The sequence below is a fragment of the Globicephala melas genome, chromosome 6 (assembly GCF_963455315.2).
Source record: "Globicephala melas chromosome 6, mGloMel1.2, whole genome shotgun sequence".
NCBI classification, from domain to species: domain Eukaryota; kingdom Metazoa; phylum Chordata; class Mammalia; order Artiodactyla; family Delphinidae; genus Globicephala; species Globicephala melas.
Window position 1 is genome coordinate 96,034,212 of NC_083319.1, and position 22,449 is coordinate 96,056,660.

Sequence of the window (22,449 nt, forward strand, 5' to 3'; positions counted from 1 at the left end):
TAATGTCAGAAAACCTCCCAAATTTGATGAAAAACATTCATCTATGCATCCAATGTCAGCCAGAGGTGAGAACTTATGTCCTTCTCTGGTCTTTCCTGAGCATATGCATAGCCCTAAGCATGTTCACAGTTCTATGCATGTGCATGATGCTCTAGATTCTCAGCAATATGTCAGACCTTTTCAAAACCCCTATGGATATCTCATTTTCTAACTTCTCCTTTTAAGAGTTTTGGTTAATCTATTATTTTGTCCAGCTGTTAAGCACTGCATAGGCAGCTATGCAGTTAAAATGCTTGCATGAAATAGTTTTTTATGAGTTCCCCTTGGGGAATAGACTTTTCCCTGGGAGACCTCTGAATCAAGCCTAATACTCCAGCTCCTTTCTCCTTCCTCCTTCTACTCTCCAGCTCCCTCAGGTGTCCAGTGGCTTCTAGGATGCACTGTGAATGCAGGCTGCCATTTTTCAAGGCTACTGAGGAGCTGGAAATGGAGCATGGGCCTAGGGCGAGTTAAACTACCACAAAGCTCATACTCCTTACCAAGATTCAGCTTTTTTTTTTTTTTTATTATTTTAAATAAATCCTCCTCAGATTGCCACAAACCTTGGTTAATTTATAGAGTTCTAAAAAAGTTGTCTGATGAATTTTGCTAGTTTTCTCATTTCTTTTATGAAGGAGAGAATCTTCAGAGATCCTTACTTTGCCATTGTTGCAAATGTCACTCCAGACACTCTTTAAGTGTTTAATAAAATTGAATCGATGAACTTATAGAAAGTGTATCCTTTGGGGAAATGCAATATGTTCTCTGCTCCCCCTGATTCTTCTGCACCTTTTCGGCTCCTCTACACTTTTCTCTTAGTGTCTCTGAGCATCTGTCCTTGGCCTTCTTTTCTTCCTTCTCTGCACACTCCCTGGGTGGTCCTTTCACTTCCTGTGGCTCCAGGTAGTGAGACATTTATTCATAGTATTCCCTTATACTTCTTTTCCAGGTGTAACCGGCACTGTGATGGCTGTGTGCTTGCTCAGCCTGAACTTTCTCCTTATCACAGATTCTGTGGGTCTCTACATTCATCTTGTCTTATTTTGATTCCTTACTCACAAACTTTGTTTTATATTCTTCACCTCAGCTAATGTCATCTTTGTCAGAACTTTGGTATTACCTTGAATAACTGATACAGGAAACTAGATAATCTTGAAGGTGACTTCAGAAAGTTACTCTTTATTTATTTATTTTTTTTTGTGGTACGCGGGGCTCTCACTGTTGTGGCCTCTCCCATTGCGGAGCACAGGCTCCGGATGCGCAGGCTCAGCGGCCATGGCTCACGGGCTCAGCCGCTCCGTGGCATGTGGGATCTTCCTGGACCGGGGCACGAACCCGTGCCCACTGCATCGGCAGGTGGACTCTCAACCACTGCGCCACCAGGGAAGCCCAGAAAGTTATTCTTGATGTAGATTTTCAATAAGTTGGTTTGGGAGTGTGTGTGTGTGTGTGTGTATGTGTGTGTGTGTGTGTGTGTGTGTGTGTGTGTGTGTGTGTTTCATTTTGGGGACAGAGAAAATTAAAGTTGTGCTGGAGCCAAGAAGTCCAGCTTACAATTGTCCATCCTTCAGATCAAATGAGTGTCTGCGTTAAAGTGGTGGCTGCAGGAATTACAGAAGAAGAGACAGGTGCAGGAAATATTACTAAAGTGACCTCATGGGACGTGGTGAGTGGCAGAAAAAGGAAGATGAAGAAAAGAGTAGCAATACCAGATGGTACTGAGGTTTTAAGTCATCAGGACTGAAAAACTGAGGGTCACATTGACAGCTGTAAGGATGTAGTGGAGAATGATAGCATTGGGGGAAAGAAATGAGTTTGTTCTAAGTGTTGGAGAAGCCAAAAATTATCAAGTGAGCTGAATCAAACAGACTTCTACTTTCAACCAAGATGGGGTAACAGGGGCCATATTTATATTTAACCTTCCCCGTGAAATAACAAAAGAACTGATTTAAGGTTCTGGATATCAGATAATGAAGGGAAATAACTGAGATCAGCTCTATACTTGCCCCAGGTTACTGCCTTGTGAAAGTTTCCAGTATATAACACAGAAAGTGGAATCCCAGGCAGACCCAGGTGAACTCCCTGAACTGAAGAGATGAAGCTGAGAGTCCAGAGAGACCCAGTAGCCAGAGTACACAGGACAAAGTACAGAGCTAGACAGGAGAGAGTGAGGGAGACAGAGAGAGAGAGAGAGAGGGAGGGAGGGAGAGATTGAGAGCATGCACTAGCTCTGCATGAATCTACAGAGGATCTAGCTTGAGGATTCAGCAGATTACTGATCAGCACATGCATGTGAGGAAAACTACAAAATGTTAGCAAATCGAATCCAATATTATGTAAAAATTATATTGCATCTTGAGCAAGTGTAGTGTATCTCAGGAAAGTTGGTTTATATTGAAAAATCAATGTATTTTACCATATCAACAAATGAAAAAGATCATGTCAGTAGATACAGTAAACACATTTGACAAAATCATATATTCTTGATGAACACTTAGAAGGGAGCTTCTTCATCCTGATAAAGGGCATTTATGAAAATCCCACAGCTGACATCATAATTAGCGGCAAAAGACTCAATGCTTTCTCCCTAAGATCAGGAACAAGACAAAGATGTTCGGTCTCAACGCACTTATTTAACACTGTATTGGAAATCCAGGCCAGGGAAGAAAAAGAAATAAAATACATCCGTGTTGGAAAGAAGGAAGCAAAATTATTCATAGACAAAATGAATATCTATGGAGAAAATTCAATGTAATCTACAAAGAAGCTATTAGAACTAATAAATGAATTTAGCAAGTTTGCAGGATGCTTGATCAATATATAAAATAAATTGCGTTTCTTTATACTAGCAACAAATAATCAGAAATCAAAATTAAATAAGTAATGCCATTTGCCATAGCATCAAAATGTAGGGACTTCCCTGGTGGTCCAGTGGTAAAGAATCCGCCTTCCAATGCAGGGGACACGGGTTCAATCTCTGGTCGGGGAACTAAGATCCCACATGCCCTGGGGCAACTAAACCTGCGAGCCCCAAATATTGAGCTTGTGCACCTCAATGAGAGAGCCTGCATGCTGCAAACTGCAGAGCCTATGTGCTCTGGAGCCCTTGCGCCACAATGTGAGAGAAGCCCGCACACCGCAACTAGAGAAGTCCAAGCACCACAACAAAGACACCGTGTGCTGTAACAAAAAGATCCCACATGCCTCAAGGACTATCCCATGTGCTGCAACTAAGACCTGATGCAGCCAAAAATAATTTAAAAATAAATAAGGAAAATAAATAAATATTAAAAAATACTTAGAAATAAATCTGACAAAAGATGTGCAAGACTTGTACACTGAAAACTATAAAATATTGATGAAAGAATTAACAAAGATCTAAATAAATAGAGAGAGAGACTGTGGTCATGCATTGCAGAACTCAGTATTTAAAAAATGTGATTGTTCTCAAAATTGATCGATAGTTTTAACATAGTCTTAATCAAAATCTCAGTAGGCTTCTTAATTCTTTTTGTAGAAATTGACAAGCTGATCCTAAAAGTCATAGGAAAATGCAAAAGAGTTAGAAGAGCCAAAACAACTTTGAAAAAAAAAAAACCTAGAAATATATATAAAATTTCTAATATACATATAAAATATATTTACATATGTATTTTTAACATGCACATAAAATATACTTTCATATATAAAACATTTGTAACTATATTTCTGAATTTTCTGTTACTTTAATATATACAATATTTTCAACAAGTTGCAATATCTAGCAACAAATGAAATTGGAATTTTAGATATCTATGTGTAAAAAAATCAACTTTGATTTATACTTTATACTATATACAAAATTTAACTCAAAATAGACCATAGAACTAAATGTAAAACCTAAAACTATAAAGCACCTAGAAGTAAACATGGGAGAAAACTTTGCTGATCTTGGATAAGGCAAATAGTTCTTAGATACAACACAAAGCACAACAGGTAAAATTTAAAAATTGATAAATTGGACTTCATCAAAATTTGAAACTTCTGTTCCTTGAAATACATTGTCAAGAGAAGTAATAAAAGCTGCAGACTGGGGGCAAATCAAATATCTGACAAAGGACTTATATCTAGAATATATAAAAATTCTTAAAACAGTATTGGGTTGGGCAAAAGGTTCATTTGTTATTTTCTCTAAGATGGCCCTAGTAGCACTAAGATGTCTTTGACTTCATTTTAAACAATTTTGTTAGATTGTATGTGACAGCTGTCATATCGGCGTGCATTAAAAAAAAAACTTATCAAAATTGGTGAATTTTTGTGTAGCCATTTTAATATTGAAGATGGAAGGAAAAAAGCAACATTTTCGTCCTATTATGCTTTATTATTTCAAGAAAGGTAAAAACACAACTGAAATGCAAAAAAAGATTTGTGCAGTGTATGGAGCTGGTTCTGCGACTAATCAAACACGTCAAAAGTGGTTTGCGAAGTTTCGTGCTGGAGATTTCTTGCTGGATGATGCTCCACGGTCCGGTAGACCAGTTGAAGTTGAGCAATCAAATAGAGATATTAATTGAGAACAATCAACGTTATAATTATGTGGGAGATAGCCGACATACTCAAAATATCTAAATCAAGTGTTGAAAATCATTTGCACAAGCTTGTTTATGTTAATGACTTTGATGTTTGGGTTCCACATAAGTTAAGTGAAAAAAACCTTCTTGACCATATTTCCGTGTGCAATTCTCTACTTAAACGTAATGAAAAAGTTCCATTTTTACAACAAATTGTGATGGGCAATGAAAAGTGGATACTGTAAAACAATGTGAATGGAAGAGATCGTGGGGCAAGCGAAATGAACCACCACCAAACCACACCAAAGGCCGGTCTTCATCCAAAGAAGGTAATGTTGTGTATATGATGGGATTGGAAGGGAGTCCTCTATTATGAGCTCCTTCGGAAAACCGAATGATTAATTCCAAGTGCTGCTCCCAATTAGACCAACTGAAAGCAGCACTCAGTGAAAAGCGTCCAGAATAAGTCAACAGAAAAGGCATAATCTTCTATCAGGATAATGCAAGATGGCATGTTTCTTTGATGAGCAGGCAAAAACTGTTACAGCTTGGTTGGGAAGTTCTGATTCATCCTCCGTATTCATCACACATTGCACCTTCGGATTTCCATTTATTTTGGTCTTTACAAAATTCTCTTAATGGAAAAAACTTCAATTCCCTGGAAGACTGTAAAAGGCACCTGGAACAGTTCTTTGCTAAAAAAGATAAAATGTTTGGGGAAGATGGAATAATGGAGTTGCCTGAAAAATGGCAGAAGGTAGTGGAAAGAAAGGGTGAATACATTGTACAATAAAGTTCTTGGTGAAAATGAAAAATGTGTCTTTTATTTTTATTTAAAAACCGAAGGCACTTTTTGGCCACCCCAATAATAAGAAAATAGCCCAATTTTTAAAAAAATTTTAAAAAATGGGCAAGGGATTTGAAAAGATACTTCAATAGAGAAGATACATATGTCAAATAAGCACATAACAGATACTTACATGCTCAACACCATTAATTATTAGGTAAATTCAAATGAAATAGCCATGAGGTACCACTTCACATCATAAGAAAGATTAAAATTAAAAGGATCATTTCAAGTATTGGGAGGATGTGGAGCACCTAGATCTCTCATATATTGCTTTGTAAATCATATAATAAAAAGCTAAACACACACCTAATATATGATCTAGTCATTCTCCTCCTAGGTATTTCTACAAGAGAAAGCATAGCATGAACATTCATAGCAGCTTTATTTAAAATAGCCCCAAACTGGAAACAAACCGAATGCCCATTAATGGGTGAACAGATATGTTGTGGCATATCCATACAATGAAATATTATTCAACAATAAATAGAAATGAAGTATTCATCCATGTGGCAACATGAATGCATCACAAAATTGTTATGCTGAGAAAAAGCCAGACAAAAAGACTACATATTGTATATTTCATTTCTATAAAATGTTAGAAAATGTAAATTAATCTAGAGTGACAGGAAGCAGATCAGTGGGGGAGGAGGGAGGAGTGCTAAGGATGGGGGGTAGGGGTTGCAAGCTGTACAAAGAAACTTTTGGGGGTGATGGACATGTTCATTATCTACAGTGTGGTGATGGTTTCACAGGTGTATACATAAATCAAAACTTACCTAATTGTTCACTTTAAAAACGTGCAGTTTATTATATGTCAAGTCTATCTTGGTAACATTTAAAACATATACAGATGAGCTGATCTGAGGGCACATGGCCCATATTCTAGGGACCATGGCTTTGGAGTCAGACAGGTGCTCCTTCCTAGTTCCCTGTGAACGGTGAATCAGGGACAGCCCAGAGTTAACTTGCGTTTTCTGATGATATGCGACAGGCAGGGTACTGCTGATACAATATTTTGACCACTGTCAGTTACTGAAAAGAAGAATGTTAAAAATCAGGGAAATTAAAATTGAGGATTATGCTTATTTATTGTTTTACTCACTTTCAGGTGATTCTGCTCCCTCCCAGTGTCTCGCTTTTCCTTCAGGGATGGAGCACTTTCTGTGAGTTCAGTCTGGCCCTCTGATTTTATTCCTGCAAGGAGAAAGGAAATGCCTCGTATGTTTAAGGTAAGTGTGCATACTGCCATTGGATCCCTTGTATGTTTTGTTTCATCTCTTTTTTGCCTGTTCCTAGGGGTCAGGGCTCCTTGAGTTACTGAAGGTACCTGGAGGTTGAGATTTTAGAAGTGCTGTGAGATAGTTTCTCTCCCTCTCCCACTTGCCACAAGAAATCTAGCCCTTTATTCTTATTCAAAAATACTATAAATAGCTTTTTGCAGGTGTCACATCTTTCATTCTACAGTTAAATCTGAGACTTAAAATACAAATGTTCCTGAGGGTGTCCATTCATTCCACACTAAGGTAACAGGACAGATATAATTCATAGCTGAAAACAGGGGAAGCTTACAAAGCAGAATGGTACTGGGGTGGGGGGGTGTGAAAGAAGAAGGAATAAACAGTAACAGAGGAATAGAGACCATATACTTCCGGATCAGACATAGAGGAAGATCGTCGATTCATGGACCTGCAGTAGCATGAATATGCAACTTCTAAAACTAGAGGTACTTTGTAAAATAAGTCTCCTCTGAGGCAACATTTTGAAGTCATAATTCAGATTCAAACCAAGAGTACAAAATGGAAAAATTGGGGAAAGATGTTGTTTTGCAAACTCTAAAATATAGACACTCTGCTGTTTAAAATTCATGTAAAAAATAAAAGTGATTCTGGAATGGATTAAATAAAGTGACAGAGAAAGCAAAGGACTGTTATCCCCTCGAGACCCATGTGGTTACAGTCAACCTAGGAATCTTGGTTTAACAAAGGCCAGACAGGAGTATTCTTAGTTCCTTAGTGCAAAGATAGACATCTATTTAGACTGTACCCAACCGGCAAGAGACTACAAAGACCTGGCCATTTGGAACTGACTTACAGTGGGAATTTATAAAGTCATTGCTGCTAACTTCATGCTCACAAAAGAAAGTTTTATATATAAATTTAGAGTTCTGCTAGCTTAATCATATATCTTAAAATTTAAATCTGATTTGCCATTTACTAGTATAATGTAAGTTATAGGCATGTAGCAACCAGGAAAACAAGTGTTTTTGAATATTTCTAACTTAACAACAAAAAACTCCTTAACATTCTGTAATATCACAATTGATTATGATAATTGCCATTGCAGAACATATTGCCGTTTCAGAGATAATCTAAAGATGCAAAGCTGTGTGTTAGAATTAAAGAAATAGAAAGTCTCAGAGTGGAGGTCCTGGCATCAGACTGCCTGCATTCTACCCTGCTGTGCTCCTGTCCTCTCACTGATAAAATGGAGAGAATAGCAGTAACTACCCACTGAGGTTTCTGTGAGGATTTAATCAATTAACACATGTCAATTTCTTAGAGCAGTTTCTGGTACAGAGTCAGCATTCAATAAATGGTAGCTATTTTCATTTGATGAAGTACAAGATTTTAGGTAGTCAGAGAACACCGGTAGTTTTATGAGGATCAAAGTAGACGTGATTCTGACACTTTGCTTTTGGCCTGCTTCTGATACTCACGTCATCTATTTTACTACTAGGAAGAGGGTAACTGTATTACAAGTGTCGTTTAACAATGGTGAGATTTATGAAAAATACTAGACAGGCTGGCATAAAGAATGTTTGCTTTCTTATAACCTAGATATTCCTTAAATCATTCTAGGTCACAGCTTCCCAGCTCTCAGCACCTAGTAATAGATATTCAATCCCAATCTTAGCAGATAGCGAGAATGAGAAGAGTGAGTGGGTGGGTGTGCTGAGTGAATTGCACAAAATATTGAGAAAAAGTAATTCCAGAGACCGCTCAGTCTATGTTCTGAAAGAGACTTATGACAGCAAGCTACCCCTGATCAAAACCACCCAGACAGCTTCAATCATAGGTATGGAGTTACGACATTTATCCCGCTAGGTTCCTACACTTCACCACAGCCCCAATGTTGAAATCTGAAAACCTTAACTTTATCCACAATTCATTTGTCAGCAAAACCTGAGTGAATGAGGCTTACCTGGGGGTGGAGGGTTGTCTTTCCACTTCTATCCCACAGCGACTCATCAGATTCTCTGCAAAAATATATTTGATTATACGATGGCTCCCCAGGCCCTGCCTGAAAGGGTGCTTCTTTAATCTACCTTTCAAGTCTTTTCAATCTACCTTTTCAAGTCTGAAAAATTATGAGTTCCCAAACACATCTGGCCCCAAACACATAAGGGGTGTGACCCTGTGTGTAACTGTGAACTACCTACCTTAAGGGCAGAGACTGTCTTTCAAATCCCAATGCCCAATACTCAATAGATAAGTGAAAATCAAGTGAATCAATGAATGAATTGCTAAGATCAATACTGAAAGTTTTATCAATAGACAAGAATACTTGCATTTCTTAAACAGCATTTCTTCTGCATTAGATGCTGGTGAAAATAGAGCCACTTAGCTATTTCCTCCTGGGGGTCACGGAGCTAGCTACTAAACTTCATGTGTTAAATGCAGATAATTCCAGTTTTTCAGTTATGGAGAGGACTAAATGAGTTTATATATGTAAAGTCTGTGCTTTGTATTCAAAGCCTTCACTTAATGTGCTATCTTTACACTTTTTTAGTTCTCACTATGTTGTGACATACCTCCCCATGCTGTTTTAGCTCAGGCCAAGGTCACCAAATTATTTTATAAAATTTTTTCATTCATGAAACATCACTTATAGAAAATTTGACAGTTTATCATTACTTGAACATTATACTTTCTCCAAGTATTCATAAAGATTACTTTGCAAAATGATCTTTCTATTGAGAAAAGTAATGTTTTATTATGCTTATTTCTGTAATGTGAAAGAAAAATCATAGTGCCAATTATTTATTCTTATGTTTCTTTTCACTGTAGTATTGCTAAATATATATTTAATTTGACTTCGAAACTTTTTCAACATTGATAAACTTGTCCAGTTTATCTTATTAGCTTCACTTAATGTTTGCCCCCCAAAATACTTGATATTTTAATTTATGTGTCAAATATAGATCACAAAAGAATCGCTCTGGGAAGTGAAGAAGGGTTATTTGTTGTCCACGTTACCTTAGATGGTAAGGAGAGTGTTTACTGTTCTGGAATAACTTTAAACTCTAATAATAATAATATCAGGTTGTTCTCTTCTTTTCTGTAAAAGAAAATTTCCACATCTGGTTCGACGTGCTTTCAAGTCAAATGATGACTTTTTTACTTTCAGAGATCCATAATCTTTCAGAGCCCAAATATCTTTTAAAAAAAAATTTATTGGAGTATAGTTGATTTACAATGTTGTGTTAGTTTCAGGTGTACAGCAAAGTGATTCAGTTATACATACACATGTATTCATTCTTTTTCAGATTCTTTACCCATATAGGTTATTACAGAAGATTGAGTAGAGCTCTCAGTAGATCCTTCTTGGTTATCTATTTTATATATAGTAGTGTGTCTAAATATCTTCACAAGCGATTTTATCTAATAAGTGCGCTGTAAGAACTTAGTTTACCATCTTGAAGTTGGTTCATGAAAGGAAACACTTCTGCTTGAATCCCCCTCCCCCACTAGTACATTGACACCACAAAGAGTAACAACATAAAGTGAATACTTCCCAGATAAGACCGAAGAGTTCTCTGTTTCTGTTTTTGTTTTGTTTGTTTTTGTTTGGATCTAATGGTTGTTTGAGGGAGAAATGGGGGAGTAGATGAAATGAAGAGGAGTCATTGTAATATAGATGTTCTCTTGAATGTCTTGCACTCTAATGATAAGTTAGTTAAAGGAGAATCTGCATTTGAAGGGCATTAGCTATTCTCCATTGAAGGCTTCCCATGCTGTGTGGGTGACTCAGTCCTGGTGAGGAGACCCATGAAAGGTCCACCAGGTGCCAGCATAAGAGCAGGGACTTGTCTCTTTTTGTTCAGCACTGTATCTTATGCACTTAAACAGTGCCTGGCACATAGTAGTCAATCAACAAATATTTGTGTAATGAAAGAATCAATTTAGTGCCAGAAAAAAAAGGACAGTTTTTTTCCCTAAAGAAGCAGTATATTGGGAATTCCCTGGTGGTCCAGGGGTTAGGACTCGGCACTTTCATTGCCGGGGCCCTGGGTTTGATCCCTGGTAGGATCTAGATCCTGCAAGCTGCTCGGCAAGGCCAAAAAAAGAAAAAAGAAAAAGAAAAAGCAGTATATTTCCACTTGTCAGACATTGAGTGTGTTCGCCTTGCTGTCTGGAATCTCAGGACTGAGTTTAGTGCTTTATTATGCTAATTTTATGTTTAAGGTAATTATGTTATCTATGGAATAATTATTATTATTTTTTTAACCTATATAATTTTTGATCTCTTATGCTCTTCCTATCCCTTTTTGGTCCTTCTCAAACCTACCCTTTGAGTTTATGTCTGTGATTTTATTAGAACCTGATTTAAATCCATTGGAGTAATAATTGGAAAGAATTTTAAAATAGGAAAACATTCTTCTGCACAGCAAAGAAAACCATCAACAAAAGGAAAAGGCAACCTACCAAATGGGAAAAAATATTTGCAAATCATAGCTGATAAGGGGTTAATATCCAAAATATATAAAAACTCATAAAACTCAATAGCAAAAAAACTAAGCCATCTGATTAAAAGATGGACAGAGGACCTGAATAGATATCTTCCCAAAGAAGACATACAGACGGCCAACAGATACATGAAAGGTGCTCAAGATCACTAGGGGAATGCAAATCAAAGCCACAATAAGATATCACCTCATACCTGTTAGAATAGCTATTATTAAAAAGCCAAGAAATAATAAGTGTTGGTGAGGATGTGAAGAAAAGAGAATCCTTGTTTACTGTTGATGAGAATGTATATTGTTGCAGCCATATGGAAAACAGTATTGAAGTTCCTCAAAAATTAAAAATAGAGCTACCATATGATCCAGCAATTCCACTTCTGGATAGTTATTCAAATAAAACAAAAATACTAACTTGAAAAGATATCGCACCTCCATGTTCCTTGCAGTGTTATTTGTAATAGTCAAGATATGGAAACAACCTAAGTGTCTACCAATGGATTAATGGATAAAGATGTGAGATATATACACATACATACATTATATATGTATATGTATATATATATATATATATATATATATCATGGCTGAATATCATATTCAGCCATAAAAAAGAAAGAAATCTTCCCATTTACGACAACATGAATGGACCTCGAGGTTGTTACTCTAAGTGAAAGAAGTCAGAGAAAGACAAATACCATATGATCTCACTTGTATGTGGAATCTAAACAAACACGTTCATAGATGCAGAAAACAATCTGTGGTTGCCAGAGGTGGGGGTAATGGGCAAAATGGGTGAAGGGGTTTTAAATGTATAAACTTCCAATCATAAAATAAATAAGTCCTTGGTATGTCATGTACAGCAACATGATCATAGTTAATAATACTATATTGTGTATTTGAAAGTTGCTAAGAGAGTAGATCTTAAAAATTTTTATTACAAGAAAAAATTGTAATTATCTACAATGTTGGATGTTAACTAGATTTATTGTGGTGACCATTTCTCAATACACACAAATATTGAGTCACTATGTTGTACACCTGAAACTAATATAATGTTATATGTCAAATATACCTCAATAAAGAAAATAAAAAAATAAGAAAGCATTGCTATTTGAAGGTGACTTGCTGTTTTATTTGTAGAGAAATTACTCAAGTTAATGACACTAAGAAGATTTATCAGATCATTTTTATTGGGAAAAATGTCTTAATTGCTTATGAGTAAAATTTGGAGAACAGTTGAAATAAGTAAACAGAAGTTATTTAGAATTTTAAAATGACTTACAAATATGCTTACTTGTGTAGAAATTATTCGCATTGGCTACATGAAGAAGATTCACCAGATTGAGCTTATCCCCCATGGCCAGGTGGTTGCAGTGATCTCAGGACGAAGTCACCATGTGCAGCTGTTTCCCATGTCAGCTTTGGATGGACGAAAGACTGATATTCACAAGCTGGCAGAAACCAAAGGGTGCGAGACCATGATTTCTGGAACAGTGTGCCAAGGGGCCCATACATGCCTCTGTGTGGCTAGGAAAAGCCAAATCTTCTGTTACGAGCTGTTTCAGAGCAAGAAAATTTCTCACAGAAAATTTAAAGAGCTCCAAATCCCAACCAATGTCCAGTGGATGGGCATCTTCAGCAAATAGCTCTGTGTAGGATTCCAATCAGGATTCCTGAGATACCCCTTGAGGAGAGAAGGAATTCCATACAGGATGCTGCACTCCCATGACCCTACACTGTCATTTATTGCACATCAACCAGTGGACGCTCTCTGTGCAACTGAGATCTCTAGTACTGAGTATCTGTTATGTTTTAAGAGCGTTGGCATTTACACTGACAACAGGGGCCTCAGATCTAGGCCAGTTGAACTGATGTGGCCAGCAAATCCAAGTTATTTCCGTAAGGCTATCTTACAATTTATTTCCTTGTCTCTCTGTACCTTTCCAACCTTGTTATTACAATTCTATATCATATGACTAAATATTGTTAATGATGGTTTTATTTTTGAAAACTACATCACTGAAGAATTTTCCTAAGTTGTCTATGTCTTTTTAAGTAGAATAGCTCTAAAGAAGTTATATCTAAGTCATACATGTGAAATAACTTAGCCTTTAATTTATACTATATTCATAGGATAATTTACCTTGAATATATTCTTAATTCAGGTTGTTGCTTTTTGTAAGGTCCTAAGTAGATATCTTCATGGTCACTGAAAATCACATAAGCATTAATTAACCATAAGAAATATTTACTAAGTAGATTACATTTTGCCTTTTAGATTTAGCTTATGTAAAGTCTACATAGAATGTTCCTAAATAATTTTAGCCTATTTGATATTTCATTGATGCAGGCCATCATTTTATAAATTTAATACAGCATTTTTAATTCACTTAGAGAATAGTAATTGAGCACTTAATATGAACTTACTATGCTAAAAGTTAAGGGCACAATATTAAACATGGTGAAATAGTCTGTATCTTTATTGAGATTATAATCATGATATGAGATCAATAATTAAATTAAGCAAGTGCTGTGATAGGGGAATACAGTATTCTACAGGAGCATGTAGGAGGGACACAATCCAAACTGGTGAGTCTGGAAAGGCCAGCTAAAAAAATGAGAAGCATTTTTTTCTTTCTGCACTTAAAAAATGTCATTCTATTTTCTTCTGGTATCCATTGTTTCCAGTGAGAAATCAACCATTTTTATTGTTGTTCCCTCTGTCTTTTCTATTTGGCAGACTTTAAGATTTTCTCATTATCTTTGGTTTTCAGCAATTTGACTGCGATGTGTTTACATGTGAGTTTCTTTGTATATATTCTGCTGAGGATTTTCAGGACTTTTTGGATCTGAAGATTGATATCTGTCATTAATTTTGGAAAATGTTTAGGCATTATATTTTCTAAAATTTTTTTTAACCTATTTTATCTTTTCTGGAGATCCAATTACATGTATATTAGACCTCTTGACTTTGTTCTACAAGTTGTTGAGGCTCTGTTTTTTAAAAATCTTTTTTCCTTCTCTACTTCAGTTTAGATAATTTATATTGATTATATCTTCAGTTTCACTGATCTTTTACGCCTGGTTTGTCCAGGGATTTTTAAGCATTTCAGGTATTATATTCCTCTGTTCTATAATTTCAAGTATTCTTTTTGAAATTTCCATTTCTTTGCTAGATTTCTCCTCTCTGCCAATTTGTTTATATTTTTTCACAAAGTCTTAAACTATTTATACAATTATTTATAATTATTCCAACATATGGCCTCTATGGGCCTGCTTCTACTGATTTTTTTTTTTGATTAAAGCTGTTATTTTCCTGCTTTTTTACAGGTCTTATTTTTTTTTTAATCTTTGCTGGACATTATGAATGCTATGATACAGGGACTCTGGGTTATATTATGTATTTCTCTAGAGGGTGTTGTGTGTTTTGTTCTGACAAACAACCTACTGATGAATTACTTTAGTTTTGCTGAGTCTTGGAATTAGACTTTGTTAGGGTGGGCCTATTTTGTCTTTTCTTCTAGTCCTCATGCCCAAAGAATGGCCTTTCTGGGTCTCAAGTGAATGCCTAGAGTTTTCACCAATGTCTCTCTACTCTGGTTCAGAAATCTAATGTCTTTCCAGCACTGTACTACCTATGAAATTTCTGTTCACTCTCAATGCTCTGTGTGAGTCTTGTGGAATCTTGCTCTGTCTGTGTGCAGTTTTGGATTTGGCCAGGAAGTTCAAGGGAACAGCTGTGCAGATTTCTGGGACACCTTTCTTTGTGGCTCTTTCCTCTGTGTACTCTGTCTCGCAAATTCCAGACACATTAGAATCTGTTTCCTCTGTCTGGCAAAACTTCAACTCTCTGCTTGGGTTCCATTTTCCTGCATAGCAGTTTTGGAAATTTCCCTTAGGCAGAGAAACAGGGGAATGTGGGACCCACCTTATATATTTATCTTCTTTTATGAATGGCAGTCCTGTGCTTCCTACTAACTAATGCCTAAAAACAGTTATTTCATATGACTTGTCCATTTTTATAAGTATTGATGGTGGGAGGGTAATTCTAATGGCAGATGACTCTGTCATAACTGGAAAAGGCCATTGATACAGCATTTTGTGAGGAACTATAATAAGTTCACTGTTTCAGGCATGGAGTTCAAGATAAGAGTTCAAGAGATGGGACTGGAGAAGTTCTCATGAGCCAGATCACAGACGCACTGACATGGCTAGAGTTGCACTTCAGAAAAATCCCTAGGTTCTAGTGGTGAGGTAAACGATAAATGAGAGGTGAGACTGGAGCCCAAGAGACCAACTAGGAGGTCATTGTAGAAATTGTGGATTAAAATTATGTATGGTAGAGACAGTTGGGATGGAGAGGAGACAAGTTGAGGGATATTGAGGAGATATAATTGAAAAAACTTTGCTTTACAAAGCTTTGATTAGAAGTGGAAGCTCAGGGACCAGAGAATCAGGATTTCCTAGTTGAGAAAATGAGTGATGCCACTGATATTACTGAGATAATAAAACACAAGGTGGGACAGATTCGGATGGACAGAGGAGGAAGGGATATGATAACTTAATATTTTTTCCTTTTTGTTGAGTTGTTGAAGTATTTGAAATAAAATCCCAAACATTATTTTCATTCCACTTCTACACACTTTAACATACATCTCTAAAAATATGGTCATTTTCTCATAAAGCCACATCACTATTATCACCTCTGAAGAAATTACCAATGATTCTTTTTTACCATCCAGTAGTCCATATTCAAATATTGCTGATTATCATAAAGACATCTCTTTTGACAGTGTATTTCTTGGAATCAGAATCCAAAAATGGTCCACACATGGCATGTTATGGTTATCTCTTAAATATCTTTTAATCCTGAGTGGTTTTCCACACCATTGATTTGCTCTACTGTAGGATGTTCTACAATCTGGATCTGTCTGTTTCCTCGTGGTGCTTTCTAACTTCTTCCTCTACATCCTGAATTTCCTACAACTGAAAATGAGCATTAATGGCTTCTAATAAGAGTAATTTCTTACTAGTTTTGTATGTCACGCTGAACACATCAGAGCACACAATGTCTGGCCATCCCATTTGTGGTAAAGCTAAAATCAATGACTAGTTTCTGGCATTATCAGCCTGGTTCCTTGGACACGCTGAGTTTGTACTTCCAGTGCGAGAGTAAACAGAGTGAGAGAGAATAGGACATAGGCCAGAGGACCAAGAAACATAAATATTAGAGAGATGGTCAGAGAGCAAGAAGCCCACAAAGGAAACTGAGAGGGAGAATTGTAGGAGGCAAGTATTGCTGAGCTTTCAAGTAAGACAAAGACTGAAACGTGTCTGTTGGTTTTAGGAATAATGGACGGTTAATGGCTTGTAGTGAGAGCAGTTTTAATGGATGGGTTAAGACACAAGTCAGATTGCCATGGACTGGGTGTCAGTAGGGCTGGGAAGTGGAGGATGTGAAATGTAAATGACACTTTCAAGAGTTGACCACAGGAAAAAGGGAAGAGATGGCACAACATGAGTGTAGGAAGTGTTGTTAATTATATTGCTGTTGTTTTAATGGGGAGACATATTCATGTTGAGGTGAGTATTCAGGAGCCATAAGATGTTGTTATTAATAAAGTGGAAAGTTCCAAAAATGTTACTGGCTGGAAGTTCTTTCTGCTTTGCTCATTAATTTCACTCCCCAGATATACTTTTCTAATCTTACACTATATTCTTTTTGGGAGTTGACCTGGTTTAGGAACCACAGATTTTGAAATGTTATGAAATTTCTTAATAAAGCTGCTGTTAGATGTAGGTGTTAGAAAGATTGTTGTCAGACTTTACATACGTGTTGTACTATATAATTTGACCCATGCGCATCATTTATGTGCCATTTTAATTTATGTTAACCCTGTGTATCAAAAAAAAGATTTTGAGGCAGATATTATATGATAATATAATATTATTATGGGATTTTCTTTGGATTCCACTCTGAAGGTATTTTTTATAATGTATTTGGGCTTAGCAGATATAATTAATCATGAATACCATATGATTCCATTTATTTATTTAACATCTTTATTGGAGTAAAATTGCTTTACAATGATGTGTTAGTTTCTGCTTTATAACAAAGTGAATCAACTTTACATATATCCCCATATATCCTCTCTCTTGCGTCTCCCTTCCACCCTCCCTATCCCACTCCTTTAGGAGGTCACAAAGCACTGAGCTGATCTCCCTGTGTTATGTGGCTGCTTCCCACTAGCTATCCATTTTACATTTGGTAGTATATATATTTCCAGGCCCCTCTCACTTCGTCCCAGCTTATCCTTCCCCCTCCCTGTGTCCTCAAGTCCAGTCTCTACCTCTGCGTCTTTATTCCTGTCCTGTCCCTAGGTTCTTCAGAACAGTTTTTTTTACTTTTTTAGATTCCATATGACAGATCTAAGTCTATCCACCTCAATACAAATAACTCAATGTCGTTTCTTTTTATGGCTGAGTAATATTCCATTGTATATATGTGACACATCTTCTTTATCCATTCATCTGTCGATGGACACTTGGGTTGCTTCCATGTCCTGGCCATTGTAAATAGAGCTGCAATGAACATTGTGGTACATGACTTTTTGAATTATGGTTTTCTCGGGGTATATGCCCAGTAGTGGGATTGCTGGGCCATAAGGTAGTTCTAGTTTTAGTTTCTTAAGGAAACTCCATACTGTTCTCCATAGTGGCTGTATCAATTTACAGTTCCATGAACAGTGCAACAGGGCTCTCTTTTCTCCACACCCTCTCTAGCATTTATTGTTTGTAGATTTATTGATGCTGGCCATTCTGACTGGTGTGAGGTTGATACCTCACTGAGGTTTTGATTTGCATTTCTCTAATGATTAGTGATGTTGAGTATCCTTTCATGTGTTTGTTGGTAATGTGTATATATTCTTTGGAGAAATGCCTATTTAGGGCTTCTGCCCATTTTTGGATTGGCCTTTTTTTTTTTTTTTTTTGATATTGAGCTGCATGGGCTGCTTATAAATTTTGGAGATTAATCTTTTGTAAGTTGCTTCATTTGTAAATATTTTCTCCCGCTCTGAGTGTTGTCTTTTAGTCTTGTTTATGTTTTCCTTTGCTGTGCAAAAGCTTTTAAGTTTCATTAGTCCCATTTGTTTATTTTTGTCTTTATTTCCATGTCTCGAGTAGGTGGGTAAAAAAGGATCTTGCTGTGATTTATGTCATAAAGTGTTCTGCCTATGTTTTCCTCTAAGAGTTTTATAGCCTTACATTTAGGTCCTTTAATCCATTTTGAGTTTATTTTTGTGTATGATGTTAGGGAGTGTTCTAATTTCATTCTTTTACATGTAGCTGTCCAGTTTTCCCATCACCACTTATTGAAGAGGCCATCTTTTCTCCACTGTATATTCTTGCCTCCTTTATCAAAAATAAGGAGACCAAAAAAAAAAAAAAAAAAGGTGACCAGAGCTTCCCTGGTGGCACAGTTGTTGTGGGTCCGCCTGCCAATGCAGGGGACATGGGTTCATGCCCCAGTCCGGGAGGATCCCACATGCTGCAGAGCGGCTGGCCTGTGAACCATGGCTGCTGAGCCTGCGTGTCCAGAGCCTGTGCTCTGCAACGGGAGAGACCACAGCAGTGAGAGGCCTGCGTAACCCCCACCCCCACAAAAAAAAATAAGGTGCCCATATGTGCATGGGTTTATCTCTGGGCTTTCTATCCTGTTCCATTGATCTATCTTTCTGATTTTGTGCCGGTACAATACTGTCCTGATTACTGTAGCCTTGTAGTATGGTCTGAAGTCAGGGAGCCTGATTCCTCCAGCTCTGTTTTTCTTTCTCAAGATTGCTTTGGCTATTCGGTGTCTTTTGTGTTTCCATACAAAGTGTGAAATTTTTTGTTCTAGTTCTGTGAAAAATGCCATTGGTAGTTTGGTAGGGATTGCATTGAGTCTGTAGATTGCTTTGGGTAATATTGTTATTTTCACAATGTTGATTCTTCCAATCCAAGAGCATGGTAATTCTCTCCATCTGTTTGTATTATCTTTAATTTCTTTCATCAGTGTCTTATAGTTTTCTGCATACAGGTCTTTTGTCTCCTTAGGTAGGTTTATTCCTAGGTATTTTGTTCTTTTTGTTGCAATGGTAAATGGGAGTGTTTCATTAATTTCTTTTTCAGATTTTTCATCATTAGTGTATAGGAATGCAAGAGATTTCTGTGCATTAATTTTGCATCCTGCTACTTTACCAAATTCATTGATTAGCTCTAGTAGTTTTCTGGTAGCATCTTTAAGATTCTCTATGTATAGTATCATAACATCTGCAAACAGGGACAGCTTTACTTCTTCTTTTCTGATTTGAATTCCTTTTATTTCTTTTTCTTCTCTGATTGCTGTGGCTAAAACTTCCAAATTATGTTGAATAATCGTGGTGAGAGTGGACAACCTTGTTTTGTTCCTGATCTTAGAGGAAATTGATTCCTTTCATGTAGCATTTTTGAAATGACAAAATTTTTGAAATGGAGTACAGAATATACTGATTCCCAGGGATTAAGGAAGGAGGGGAGGATGGAATGAAGGTGAGTGAGATTATAAAAAGGCACAATGAGGGATCCTTGGAGTTATTTTGTATCTTGACTTTGGCTGTAGACACCTGAACCTACACAGATGATATAATTGTATATACCTTCACACACACAAACAGACATACACAGACATCCACACACATGAGTGCTAGTATAACTGGGGAAATCTGCTTGAGATGGATAGGTCATCTCTATCAATGTCAGTATGCTAGATTTGCAAAATGTTACATTGGGGAAAACTGAGCAGAGCATGCAAGAGATCTTTCTGTGTTAGTCTTACAACTGCATGTGAATCTATAATTATCCTAATAAAAATTCCAATTAAAAAATGAATCATGAAGTCCATGCTTGCTGTCACCTGCTCCACTTGTCCCAGGTTACAATGCCCCATATCTCTCAGTGTACAGTGAAAATGCAGTGGATATCATTGATGTGAACTCCATGGAATGGATCCAAACCATCCCCCTCAAGAAGGTGATTTGACATTGAGATCATGTGACTGATGAATTACTGACTGAAAATGGAAACTCAATTGTGCCTTTGCTGTACTTACTAATGTACACTTGGTGATTTGAAGGCTTAGCTAAGAGTGAAAATAACCACCAAAACCCAAATTGGTTAATTTTTTTTACTAGTACAAGAGCTATTTTGTGATATTTAGTTGCACTATATAAGGTAGGATTGTCATGAAATAAATAAATGTACTATTTATTTATATAGATAATATAATATGAATATTTATAGCATACATTATAGACGTTACTTCCCACATTCAGTTTAGTTACTTGTGTTTATTACTAATTTTCACTTAGTATAATTTTGCACACTGTGAAGGAAAATTTTACTGGCAAAAAAAAAAAAAAAAAGGAAAAGTATATAGCCAAAGCTGTGTTTTGGGATTCTCAATTAGATTCTCACAGATTCATAATAAAATAAAAATTTTGTATCTCTACTACAAATAACCTAAAATTTACGTAAAATTTATAAGTAAAAACCTCCATTTTGTTAAAAGACCACGGAAGATTTAAGAATGATTAAATTCTGGCATATGTGGAGTATACATAGCAGGAGCCATCAAAAAGGAGTTTATACAGGAAAGGATGAAGGAAGTATTTACAATTATATGTGAGATTTTGCCTCACTTTAAACAATATAAGCAATGGGAAAAGCTTTTGTAAGGACGGTCCCACTACATAAAATATTAAAATACACGTTTCCAGTGTTCTAAACGTGAACAAGTCACATTTACTGTTTGATAAAATGAATTCACAAGGCAGATGAATCTTCTCAGGATAATTTTTTAGTTACTAATAACGTTTTAAAAGTTAATATAAAAATGAAATATATTGCTATTTAAGTTAGTGTTCAGATTTCTTTATGATATTCATGTTTCTGAAATTTTATCAATATGAGTATGTAACACCATTTATTTTCTTTAATTGATGTTTTTGGGGTCTTTTTTTGAGACTACATTATTCTGAGGGGGGGAGTTTAAGTAGAATATATTTATTCTTAATTCTTTATATGTAAGAAAATAGTCTTATAACTTAATTTTAAAAAAGTATTCATTGAAATGGTAATCTTGTGTTTTTTTTATTATTTTAGGGTCAACGCTTGAATAGTGAAGGATTCCTAAATATTTTGCTTTTGGAGACAATTAGATTAATATATTTCAAAAATAAGAAGACAAGTAAGAAATGACTTCTTCTTAGTAGAAGTACTTCTAAGAGATCATGTCTCTAACTGACTGTCCAAGGTCACAGAGCTAGTGAGGGTCTGACATGGACACCTGTGCCCTTTACACACAGTCCTGGGATGTTCTCCTGGCAAAGTGGTTCTCCTTCATCCTCGCATAGCAGTAGAGATAAAAGCATTTACTTGTGGCACACTCCAGCTATTTTTAAGCAGGACTGATGGTTGGACATAAGCACCTGGAAACACTAATCTACCATTTGAATGCTCACTGTGAAAATTCATTCACTTCCCAGCAGGCTGTACGTCCAGATGTGCTCCAAGCTGCAGTGCACACGGGGGAAGCAGATGCGGCCCACCCCACCGCCCTGCTCCAACTTCTCCCGCTTACATTTTAGACTCTAGCAGATTTGGAATGTGAGAAAAGCCACAGGGATTCATTTATCTTTCTTTCTTATTTTATTCATAGCATGGAATACTTAATGTAGCAGAGAATTAGTTTGCTAGGGCTGCTAAAAAGTGCTACAGGGCTGGACAGCTTAAACCACAGAAATGTATTGTCTCACAGTCCTAGAGGCCAGAAGTCCGAGATCAGGATGTCAGCAGGGTTTGTTCCTTTGGAGGGCTGTGAGAGAAATCCTTTTCCTGGACTCTCTCCTAACTTCTGGTGACTTGCTGGCAATCTGTGTGTTCCTTGGCTTTTACATACATCACCCCTGATGTCGGCTTTCATCTTCATGTGGCATATTCACTGTGCATGTCTGTGTATGAATTTCCTCTTTTTATAAGGACACAATCAGATTAGCCCCCACCCCAATGATTTCATCTTAACTTGATCATCTGCGAAGATCTTAATTCCAAATAAGTTCACATTCACATGCTCTGGGGGGGTTAGTATGACATATTTTGGGGGGACACAATTTAACCTATAAGAAGCTCTCTTATTTTCTTTTTGTAGTCTAATACAGTTTTGAGTGTTTCTGGGTGACATTTTGTTG

The 22,449-nt window shown here is 36.6% G+C and overlaps 1 protein-coding gene across 1 annotated transcript in view; it reads left to right on the plus strand.

Annotated features, from left to right (window-relative positions):
- Window positions 1–22,449, plus strand: part of LOC115840133 (serine/threonine-protein kinase MRCK alpha-like) — a 45,038-nt gene that overhangs the window by 21,609 nt on the left and 980 nt on the right. The window contains 7 exon segments of the mRNA XM_030832646.1: window positions 6,587–6,668; window positions 8,298–8,514; window positions 9,641–9,703; window positions 12,485–13,072; window positions 18,381–18,389; window positions 20,136–20,233; window positions 21,365–21,449. Of these exon segments, the coding sequence (XP_030688506.1) occupies window positions 6,587–6,668; window positions 8,298–8,514; window positions 9,641–9,703; window positions 12,485–13,072; window positions 18,381–18,389; window positions 20,136–20,233; window positions 21,365–21,449 (1,142 nt within the window).